Here is a 12,660-nt window from a genome sequence, read left to right as displayed (position 1 = left end):
CCGCGTTTGTGAGTTGTTCTCACTAAACTGTATTAACCAGACTATAAAAGTTCATGGTTACACAGAGTTTGTGTGTTGGTCCGTTATACTTCCGGATGGCAATGTTGTGAACTCCTTGGCCAAGCGCATTCTATCTATAGAAAGTTCGAAGATGACGTCACTCAGGCCTTTGTTTTTGTTTTTTTGCCATCCGCGTTTATGAGTAATGCTCACAGAGCTGTATTAACCAGACTATAAATGTTCATGGATACACCCAGTTTTGTGTGCTGGCCCGTTATACTTCCGGATGGCAATGTTATGAGCTTCTTAGCCAAGCGCATACTATCTATAGATAGATAGGTTTTTTGGGTTTTTTTTTTTTTGGGGGGGGGGGGTGTTTCTACCCTAGTTAGAACGATGTTGACGTCACTCAGGTCTTTGTTATTGTTTTTAGCCATCCATTTTTATGAGCAGTTCTCACTAAACTGTATTAATCAGACCATAAACGTTCAAGGTTACACATTGTTTTATGCGTACGTTTTTTGTACGTTATTATTTCCGACTGGCGACTGTTGTTAGCGTTTTGGTTAAGCGCAAAGCATCAATAGTATGAATATAAACAAAATATATGTATTTACGCTGTTATATCCCTTGGTTTATATAGCTGTAATAGGGAAACTCTTAGGCGCGTTAACTCACTCAACCCTAAGACTGACTATATCCATAGTTTACCGGGGTTACTGTAACCCCATGCCTATTTATTATATTTTTCTGAGACAACTTATAGGCGTAGTATCAAAGCTAATGTTTTTAGTTTTTTGCATATTAATGTTAGTTGAATAAAAGTATCCATGCAAATGTTCATTTTAAAAACATTTTTTCCAATTTTGAAAAGTAGCAAAAATTAGTGAGTTAAAACGAAACGTCATGATTAATTGCTAGAGTGGTTCTACAACATGTATTATTTATACGGGTCTTGATAATCTGTATGTAAATGTTTATGCTTTCTATCCGAATTTGCACGATCTTAGCTTAATCTCCATTACTACGTGTGTATAATATGAGGGCAGGTATGGATGCGTAATAGACCAATATTGTTGTAAAGCGCTGCCACTTTCCCGACAGAAGTATGTATGTCGGGATGTCTGAGATACTGAAAGTTGAATTTATAGATAGAATGACGTTGACGTCACTCAGGTCTTTGCAATTGCTTTTTGCCATTCGCGTTTATGAGTAATTATCACTAAACTGTATTAACCAGACTATAAACGTTCAAGTTTACACATAGTTTTGTGTGTTCGTCCTTTATACTTCCGAGTGGCAATGTTGTGAGCTTCTTAGCCAAGCGCATACTATCTATAGGCCATAATCTCAGACTCGGGTTGTGTTTATATGTTTTTTGTTCAGGATAATGGTTATTGTATTTTAGAATACAAAATCCAACATTTTAAATTTATGTGACCCACCGTCTCAAAACGGTATTATGTCGAGATAGATTTGACCCCGAATAATGAATTTAGAATAGAAATGATTTTAAAAAATGAACTTTGGGTCTTTTGCAATGTAGGATATTGCATTCATTCCCCACCATAAGCAACAAAAATTAATTCCGAGTTTCATATTTGTTGCTATAAATCTATTTTTCAGCACCTTGTTTATCCCTACTTAATACCGTTTTGAGATGGTCAAATGTGGGTCACATTTTAATCAGTATGGCTTTAATTTGACGTTACAACATCTGGATCATCCCGACATTTTACCGTTTTGAGACGACAGGTCACATATAAAGTTAGCTGATTGTTGGGTAGTGAGATTTATCATAATTATATCAGGCTATCCTTCCGAAAACGGCAACCATATCATTATAATATGGATGATATATGAACTCAAGGAAGTCATAACATTGGTCAAGTGGTCAAGAGGTCATCGAACAAGGCCATCCTCATAAAATCATGGCGTAGTTGACAAACGGATGCTACCTTGATTAGTTCTTCTATACCCAGTATGAAATCGTGTGGTTAGGCCACATCTCTGCCGTACTCTGGAAAAACCCACATTTTAAAATTTGGCCAGAAAACTCGTCCTTCAAATATCGATCGATTTAAATGACCCTCATATTGGCAAAATCTCTCAAACCTGGGACGGGTTTTCTGGCCAAATTTTAAAACAAAATGGGGTTTTCCAGAGCACGGCAGATTTGCTGATATTGAAACATGTGGCGTCGAGTGAAGAGTATGTGTTAAAGGTTTAACCAGTTAGCTGCTGTGCCCTGAAAAAAAACCCTTGTATTTTAAAAATTTGGCCAGATAACTCGTCCTTCAAATATCGATCGATATAAATGACCCTCATTTGGCAAAAAGTCTCAAACCTGAGACCTCGCGAAGTCTCAGGTTTGGGATTTTTTGCCAAGATTAGAGTCATTTAAACCGATAGATATTTGAAGGACGATTATTTTTGCCAAATTATTCCAGAGTTCGGTAGTTAAATGGTTAAATGTTAAAAGTTTTAAAAAGTGAAAATAGTCAAAAAGATATAAAATGGGTTAATTTCATATTTCTCATTGAGGACTATGTTTATTGTTTCTTAAAGGGACCCCGACTAAATTCTCAAATCTTTAGTCACTTTAACTTCACAAACACATTTTGGTATCCTGTTGACCCTAGGGGCACATATATGCAAATCTGATAATAACCGAACTCAATTTTTGGCTTAATTCAATATATTTGTATGGGCGATATTGATCGTCGGTTTGAGAGTATTTCCATTACAACAATGAACCCATAACAATAATTTAGGCTATGAGACCTGCAAATAAAAACACGTTGTGTTGATCTTAACATAATACCGTTTACATATACTTTGAACTTGCTAGGATTGTTTGAATTTATTTCCCCATTTATTTCCTGGAATATTATGTTCTCGTCTTATTTTTTTTTTTTTCATTATTTCATTTCATTAAAATTACCTATCCTTGTTTTGCAGCACAAAATAACCCATCTGGTTTGAATAAGACATCGGCAGTGTTATCGCCAGCATCGAGTCGGCCCCATTACGTGACGGATGAACAGTGGTTGATGAGTCATTTGCTCCAGGGCTATGACCCCAACACAAGGCCTGTTTACAACGCTTCGGACCCCGTCAATGTTTATCTTGGAATTACTCTCACACAGATCTTTGACTTGGTAAGTCTGAGGATTAGGTACCTCACTCACTCACTCACTCAATTCCATGACCGGATGATCGTCGGGGGGACTTGCGCGAAGCAGAAGTTACAGTCTTCCTCCATGCCTGTCTGTTGCTAGCCCTTTGTAGCCGCTCCGGGACCCACATCTATGTCCATTCTTTTATATTGTTCAGCCACATCTTCCTTTGGCGCCCTCTTCTGCGCTGGCCTTCGACTGTGCCCTGTAGGACTGTCCTGTTCAGGCTATCGTGTCGAGTATGATGTCCAATTAGGTACCGTCTTTTATCAATTCTTTCTTTATAGATCGAATGAAGTAAACGTCACTCGGGTCTTTGTTATTGTTTTTTTGTCATCCTCGTTTATGAGTAATTCTCACTTAACGGTATTATCCAGACTATAACAGTTCCTTGTTACATAGAATTTCGTGTGTTGGTTTGTTATACTTCCGGACTGCAATGTTGTGAGCTTCTAAACCAAGCGCATACTATCTATATTTCATGTTGCAATTTACGGCCATATGGTAATACGGTAACAAAACTCGCCACCGGACCTGTAGGTGGCTGGTTCGAGTCCCGCAGAAGGCATCACTAAATTGAGATTCTATACTCAAATTATCTCAACGTGTGATGGAGTCATGGTGGTTCAGTTGGTAGAGCACTAGCTTCACACGTAAAGGTACCAAGATCGATCAGGCAGAGTTGTCGTACCAATAAGGTCCCAGGTTCAAACCCCATCACCGCCCAATTTTTTTTTTTATTCTCTATTGTCTTCTGGCACTTTTCTACTTACTTCATCTCTTGTTGTTACCAATATCGATCGGTGATTTTCAGATTTTTTGTTTCTGTTTCCCCTGTCCACCCAGCAGTGATTGGATAGCTGGATCAGTAAGATTTGGCCTCCTATCCAAAGGGTAGCAAGCAATTGCTATTGTCCATTTCACGCTATGGAACTCGAGATAAACTCCGGCTCCTTGGGGCTACTGGCTCTGAGGACTACTTTTTACCCCGGTGTGAAATGCCTACGTGGTCTGCAACAGAATTATCTCCGTCCAAAAAAAAATAAAAAAATATGCCATACCACTTTAAACCGCTTTTGCCTTGCTCTAAATGGTAGTTGTTGCTGTTGGCTTGGGATCAATCAATCAATCTATCTATCTATCTATCTATCTATCTATCTATCTATCTATCTATCTATCTATCTATCTATCTATCTATCTATCTATCTATCTATCTATCTATCTATCTATCTATCTATCTATCTATCTATCTATATCTAGCTATCTCTCTCTGTCTCTCTCTCTCTCTCTCTCTCTCTCTCTCTCTATATATATATATATATCGATCCGTGAAAGGGTCAAATAATTGTTACTGTTGGTAGAAAGTAGAAAAGCAGGAAAGAGATCAAAATATTCAATAATATCATCATTGCAACCCGCTTTACGAGTAACACTGACACTAAAACACCATTGGCACTCTTGTTTGATCCCTGAATTATGTCGATTTGTCTACAATAATGGTAAATAGAGTCACGCATTTAACATAAATAAATAGGGTAAATTAATTAAAGAACAAAAAAAGTGATAGACACTCATGTCATAAAAAGCAAGACCGAGAAGAGCTATCCGAAACCATAAATGTTCCTCACCTATTTTACTTTCTTTTAAGTTGCGCTCAATGTCTTCATCTTTTCACATAAAAGTGAACGAATGGAAACATTTATTATGACGTCATCAAAAAATCGACATTTTTTGTGTCACTGACCAAATAATCTGTATAGTTTTATGGGAAAAAAGTCAACGTATTGCAAGCCTGATAACCCAAATTATTATGAGCTCATTGTTGTAATGGAAACACCCTGAAACCAAAGCAAAATATTGTCAATAATAAACCCATAATTGTGTTCGGTTATCAGACCTGCCAACATGTACACCGAGGGAAAAGATAGGTATTACATAAATTAATGTTAATTTTATAATAATACCCCTTCAAAACATTGATATCATATCATATCATATTGACGTGTACTTTTTTGCAGGTTTGATAACTCTATTCCGAGCTCATTGTTTTAATTCTTAAACCAACAATGATAAAGCAAGCCCATATTTGCGTTCTGTTATCTGACCGGCAAATAAGTACACGTCGCATCATATCAATATTATTATTAAGTCTATGGTTTAAAGTCAAATAAGTTCAATTTGAAGAAAACCATTTTTGTGTGTGGATAAGACCAAGTATTATTCTACCTCTAACCGTGACATTTCTTAGTAAAAACGTAATCGTTGAATAATGCTCTGAGCCAGTGAAATACGATACTTATCCAACTATTGCAGAAAATTCATTATTTAATTTATTTGCTTAAATAAATTTGAAAAGACAGCTGATTGCTCATTCACTCGAAATAACGTTTAGTGCGTATGAATACAAAATTCCAAAATTGTTGTTTTTGGGTCAAATTGCCATTCAAACAGATGGGGAAGACACAAATGGCGAATCGAAGATCTACCATGCAACCAACACCACTAAAATTCACAACCAGTCACTTATACTAGCTGAATTATCTTCTGCTGGAGCCCTCCCCCCCCCCCCCCCCCCCGCCACACACACGCACACACACGCGCACACACGCACGCACACACACACACACAAACAAAATAAACACACATGTAAAAATAAACACACACACACACACACACATAAGAATAATAAAACTATCGGCCATAGTTAAACATCAAGGCCTTCAACATTATGATGATCAAATTGATTTGAAGTAACACAGCATTCTATTCTATGTGAGAGTTTTTTTTTAAAAACCCTTTAAAATCTCACTCTCACATGACTTCAAAACATTTACAAACTTTAATAAACACCTTCAATTTCATAGTGTTTCCATTGCTTTACATCGGTAACGCACAACATTTTCTGAAAACAAGATCAGCAAAAATTGAAAGAAAAGAACACACAACACCTCCATCCCCCACTACTCAAAATCTGCTGTTGAGACACAGCAAGCTCGTAGTGTTATTTGGCAGGATAAAAATAAACTCTTTTATAAATTATATTGATACATATCTACATTTCATAACATTAATTGATTAAGACAATATTTATGATACGTTTAGTCCAAAAGAAATCATAAAGTCTAGTGTAAATCAATAAGCGTGTCAAAACGATTGAGATAACATGCATTTTTGTTTCAATAGTTGTGTCCAGTTTAAAGGCCGATACAGCAAATATTGTTTACATAATTTCAAAAACAAAATAACTGACATAACTACTTTAGTAATTATACAACACTAATAGATTTGGATTTTGTTTCAAAAAAATCTAAAAATTGTTTCAAAAATTCATCAGTTCATTTTTCATAATATTTTGTTGTGAGTATTTTGAACACAAATTTTCAAAGGAGAATATGAAAAAAAAAAATCCCAAACTAACTTTAATAGTAATTTCATATAGTATTTCAAAAAGATTTCAGTCAAATAAGATGTTTTATACGCGCAGAAGATGTGAGAGTATCTAAAAATTGCAATAAAACAACATGCCTTGGTCGATCTCAACATGATGTTTCTTTGCATTGCATGCCGCTGTCACCTTCCAGCTTAATATGTTGAGTAAAACAAAATTGCGTCTGTCAAGTATTTTCACTGTAAGCTACAGAAGCCGAAATGCATTTCTGAAAAATGATAATAAACACGCATTCTGCTACAAAAAATACATTCGTTGAACTACAAATCTTTGGCTCCAACAACCATACATAGATATACATCTTTAGTTCATTATTAAACTATGTTGATAAGGGAGAATTGGTATAATAGCACTTATTATATTTAGGAGCGTTATTTCATCATTTTGAGTGCTCATCATATATTTATTAAGTTCGTGTAGAGTTACTAGACATTATTGTCCAAATAAAAGCTATGTATTCTAAATGGGCGAATCTGTAATTAATAATAATAATAATAATAATAATAATAATAATAATAATAATAATAATAATAATAATAATGTTCTTTTATAGAGCACTTTATATCGAAATCTCAAAGAGCTTGGCTCCATCAGTATACATTATAGTCTCCATGGCATACTCTAAATATTCACTATTTACTTAACCACAAATAGTATTCACAGCCTTTATTCAACTCAATTAATGGATGAAATAATATGATGTAATGAGACATTTCGTGATGATGGTTCTAGTATTTCTAGCATTTATTACAAACCACACGAAGTGGTGGAAGTAGACGTAAACCGCCGTACTCTTGAAAAACACGCATTAAAAATGATGTCCAGAAAACTCATTCTTCAAATATCGATCGATTAAATGACAGTCATCATAGCACAAACTCTCAAATCCCAGGTTTGAATGTTGTTTTTTCTCCAAGACGATGGTAATTTTAATTGATCGATATTGAAAGAAGTATGCAAGTCAAAATATTAAATACGTATTTTTCCAGAGTACCGCACTGGAGAGCAGGTATTTTTTTTCTTGTTGCAAGTTTGGAATGTTTTCGTAAAACGACCCATTAAGACCCATCAGTGGCCGTTTTCTGCCAGTATATATGATTAATTGTTTTCTACCTGAAGTACAAATGTAGTACTTCTCTGTTGTTTTCATCATTCATGCCGGAAATGCAGTTGTTCGAACGAAAACAGACATAAATACATCATGACTTATGAGATATTGGCACTGATGTGTTTATCAAACGTAAATGATTGTTCTTTTTAGTTATAATAAAAATGAGACAAAAAGTATGCGGACTTAGGTTCAATAAGGCCACAATGAGCCATAGAGGCCAGTTGATGCTGGACTAATTTTTAAAGAAAAACATAAACATGAATGACTTTTCTCTTCAGAAAAGTTAAATTTGGGTTAATCGAACTCGGTACCTTCTGGGTACGAAGCAAAAGTGTGAAAAGAATAGCAAATCCTTATATATATATATATAGTATAAATCAGAAATTTTGAAACATTCTGTTTCAACATGTGGCGATTGTATATTTGAAAATGTATAAATATCAGGAAAAAAAGTGTGAACGAAATAGTGCCATACATCATCCCAAAATAACCAGCCTGCCTCCAATTGGGGATCGAACCAGCATGCACTTCACTCAGACATAATGCCGAACTTGAACTTTTAAATAGCGCAATATCCACTAAAAGTGCTCAAAGAGTTTTACAAGGGATCCCAAGTCACCCGCAACACTTAACATGTAGGACGAGACACGACGCTTGTTAGGCGATATTACAATTTTTGCGGACAGAGAAAATGCTGTTAACGGCCAGGTACTCATTTTACACCGCAGTCCGGTGAGAGAGAGACTTTTCCAAAGACTTAACTATACGCCGTTCAGAGCGGAACTCGAACCCTGGACCTTCCGATCCGAAGTCCAAGGTCATACCACGATACCATTATAGCCTCAGTTCCTGTTTTTCACATTAGTAACATACTTAACGCTATTATCTTCAACCATTCGAGAATACGATTAAAAGCACTTAAAAAAATAATTTTTGACTTTAAAGGAATAAAGACGTGTTTTTCTGTCAATATTGTGATCTTGTCAGATTCGTTTTAACCGGGCAATCAGGACTTGTTATTGGTAGAATTCGACGTGTAGGTATAAGAATTTATTCTATCATACCTTATTCTGTACAATAACAACTCAAAGAGATTCTTCTTGAAGTTAAGTATGCGCATCAAAGGATTAGTTATGAATTTGATGCGAAGGTACAACAGTCGTTCGTCTTCAACTTGAATTCCTCAACCTTTATCTCTATAATGAATGAATATAACGTCATTCGGCTCTTCAATGTGGATCATATGCCTCAAGGTAAAATACCCACAACATCCGCCTGCCGGATGAAACACACAAAACCATGTGTAACATTGACCGTTTATGGTCCGATTGATATAATTTAATGGGAACTAATCACTCAAATTGGCTGTCTAAAAACAATAACAAAGAGCTGCGTGACGTCAACTTCTTTCTTTCTATTGTTTTAAGATCACTAGATTGATGATGATTCCTTAATAAAGTCCCTTTAATAGGGTATAGTACGAATGAAGTTGACGTCACTCTGCTTTTCGGTATTGTTTTAAGACCACCAGTTTGTGACAAGATTCCACCAAAATGCCATCAACAGGCAATAGAAGGAAAATTTTACTTCACTTGGGTCTTTGATACTGCTTTAGCCGACTAGTTGGGTGATTTGTTCTCATTAAAATATATTAATCAGACTATAAACGTTTACGGTGAATGATCGTTTTGTGTATTGGCACGTTTCATCCGTCCACCAGATGTTGAAAGTATTTCACCTTATAAAAGAGCATAGAATCAACAAACCTTATAGATAGAATGCGCTTGGCCAAGGAGTTCACAACATTGCCGTCCGGAAGTATAACGGACCAACACACACACTCTATGTAACCATGAACTTTTATAGTCTGGTTAATACAGTTTAGTGAGAACAACTCACAAACGCGGATGGCAAAAACAATAACAAAGCCCTGAGTGACGTCATCTGCATACTATCTATAGGGTACACAATGTTTTATGGGCTGGGCCGATTCATCTGACGGACAGGACAGGTGAGTATCTTACCCAAACGCATATCATCAATAAATCGCTGCCGTTTCTATTGATTAATGGTACATTTTTTTCTCATTAGCTTTCCGAAACACGGACGTCTCGTGCGCTCCTGTCAATAAGAGGTTCGCATTACCGGCTGCAAGATCGCTGCCGGTTTTCCAGACCCAGTAATTTATTTGGATGGGATGATTTTATCCTGTCTGCATCAGTTTGACGTCAATATCCGATATAGAAAAGTCAGTTGTTTCCTGGGATTAACAAGACAAGTAGAGAATTTAGTTTGGTCTGGTATTTATATCAGTATCAGTAGAACGGGTAGTATAGAAATGTCGGAAGAAAATATGGATAATAGATATCGCGCTGAATGGGAGGGAGTCTAACCGGGGGCTTAGCTGGTATGACACTCAGAAAATCTGAATATTTTTAGATCGACTTTAACCCGTTAACTGCCGTACTCTGGAAAAACATGTATTTAAAATATTAGCAAAAATCTCGTCCCCTCGAAATAAAAAAAAAATATATATATCGATTTAAATGACACTTATCTTTGCAAGAACTCTCAAACCTGGGACCTCATGGAGACCCAGGTTTTAACGTTTTTACCAAATTGGGGGTCAATTTACTCTATCGATATCAGAAGGACGTGTTTTCTGGCCAAAAATTTAAATATACGATTTTTTTTCAAAGTGCGCAATATAAAAATTCAACTTTAAGCTTAAATGGGATCATTTGGGCTGAAACAAATCCTTCACTGGAAATAGTGAATTTCTTCCTTAACTCTCTCTTTAGAAAAAAAAAAATCTTTAATTTAGTAATTTTGATTTTAAACTCGATTTTCTTCTCCTGGCTCATTCTGACATAACTAATGAAACAGATTTGAATAGAATCAAATCCCGCCTTTAAAGGGGTTAATCATCGATTTTCTCACATTGCTACGGGCACCCATTTCCAAAATATAGTATATTATATTGAACGAAATCGACGTCACTCAGCTCTTTGTTAATGATTTTAGCCAGCCATTTTGATGATCTCACTAAATTACATTAATCAGACTATAAACGTTTAATGTTACACATTGTTTTGTGTGTTGATGCGTTATATCCGGCTGGCGGAGTTTTCTAGCTAAGCGCATACTTTTTAAAAAAATTGAGCTTTATATAGCGCAATATCCACTAAATGTGCTCAAAGCGCTTTACAAAGGGACCCTGGTCAACAGCAACATTACACATGTAAGACGGGACATGACGCCTGTTAGGCGATATTACAATTTTTCGGACAAAGACAACGCTGTTAACGACCAGTTACTCATTTTACACCTGAGTACGGTGAGAGAATGTAAGTAAAGAGCCTTTTCCAAGGACTCAACTATGCGCCCAGCGCAAGGCTCGAGCCCAGGACCTTCCGACTCGAAAGCGAGTGTCATACCACTAGACCACATAGTCGCATCAATAAAAGTTGCAGTATAGGCAATTGTTATTTGAAATAAATATTTATATAGCAGTAATTTTTCACACTTCAAAGTTATATGTGAAATAGATTGAAATAATTTCCTATTCCGTCTTTAAAGGGGCTAACCATCAGTTTTCTTACAGTGCTCCGAGATTCAGAACACCCATTTCTAACATGCATAATACAAGTTACTGTTATCCAAATAAATATTTATATAGTCGATTTATCACGCTTCACGTCTCACCCATTTCTAATATATTCAAGATGCTATGTTAATCTTGTGATCTAAATAAATAGTAATGTTCAAATGACTCAGTGTTATCTTGAGTCAGAGGCGAGACAACGGAACCATAATTTTCCATTAGCAAAAGTATAATTATTTTCTTTTATTTAGTCGTGGTGATGGTGGTGGTGGTGGTGGTGGTGGTGGTAGTAGCTAAGTAGTAGTAGTAGTAGTAGTAGTAGCAGTAGTAGTAGTAGTAATAGTAGTAGTAGTAGTAGTAGTAATAGTAGTAGTAGTAGTAGTAGTAGTAGTAGTAGTAGTAGTAGTAGTAGTAGTATTAGTAGTAGTAATAGTAGTATTAGTAGTAGTAATAGTAATAGTAGTAATACTTCTTTACTATGATAAAATAGGAACCCTGTTTAGAAATGGATCTTAACGATAACTTAAGCTATATTGTGACTTGTTAATTCTGAAGCAATCAGACGATATATTGCCATTGGTCGTCATAATGTTGGCCTGGAAGTTCACAAGAGTTAATTAATAACCATCAGTCGGACATTGCTAATCGATCTATCGCCAGTCCTTCATGCATAAATTAACTGCTATGCGTTATGTACTCGGATCTCGACAAAATCTCCATAAAATCTGAATTTTTCAGTGCATTAGCTGACATGTTTTATTATTATGCCTTTATTTGGCAGCTTTAAATATTGTCGCCTTTACACTCTATAAAGGAATAATATAGATAACCCATCAAACAAACGTCTAAAGTCAATAGAATTTACCTATGTTATCAAAGAGAACGAATCGGGAGTTAATCTTGCCAAAGGAAAAAAAAAGACTTCCGAGGTCACGGTGCTGTGCTCTAACCAGTCGGTATGCTAATTATCGTTTTGTTATGTCCGTTATAATACCAGAGCTATATAATGTGTCACATTTGAGGTATCAGTTTCACTTGTTGTTTCAAGTTGAAAACCACCAGGAGAACACGACTTATTTTTGAATGTTTTAAACTGCCGTACTCTGGTAAGAGTAAAAAACGATAGGGGCTGCCTGAAGCTACTTACGTAAGAGTGAAAATAGAGAGGCGTCGTATTGTTCAAATACGAAGCCTCTCCATTTTCACCCTTTCGTTAGTACTCTGGAACTTCAAATATCGATCGATTAAAATATTGGCAAAAACTCTCACACCTGGAACAACGCGAAGTCCCAGGTTTGAGAGTTTTTGCCAAGATGAG

The 12,660-nt window shown here is 35.9% G+C and overlaps 1 protein-coding gene across 2 annotated transcripts in view; it reads left to right on the top strand.

The window, feature by feature from the left end:
- LOC144965729 (neuronal acetylcholine receptor subunit alpha-10-like) overlaps nt 1–12,660 on the top strand; it is a 99,746-nt gene that overhangs the window by 48,494 nt on the left and 38,592 nt on the right. For both annotated transcript variants that reach the window (XM_078901368.1, XM_078901369.1), the window contains exon 3: nt 2,962–3,161. In XM_078901368.1, the coding sequence (XP_078757494.1) occupies nt 2,962–3,161 (200 nt within the window). The remainder of the gene's footprint in view (nt 1–2,961; nt 3,162–12,660) is intronic.

Source organism: Berghia stephanieae, chromosome 2 (assembly GCF_034508935.2).
Source record: "Berghia stephanieae isolate SIO BIC M18660-M18661 chromosome 2, UCSD_Bste_1.3, whole genome shotgun sequence".
Lineage (NCBI taxonomy): Eukaryota > Metazoa > Mollusca > Gastropoda > Nudibranchia > Aeolidiidae > Berghia > Berghia stephanieae.
Note: the sequence above shows the minus strand (reverse complement) of the source record. Positions and strands in the feature narration are given on the sequence as shown.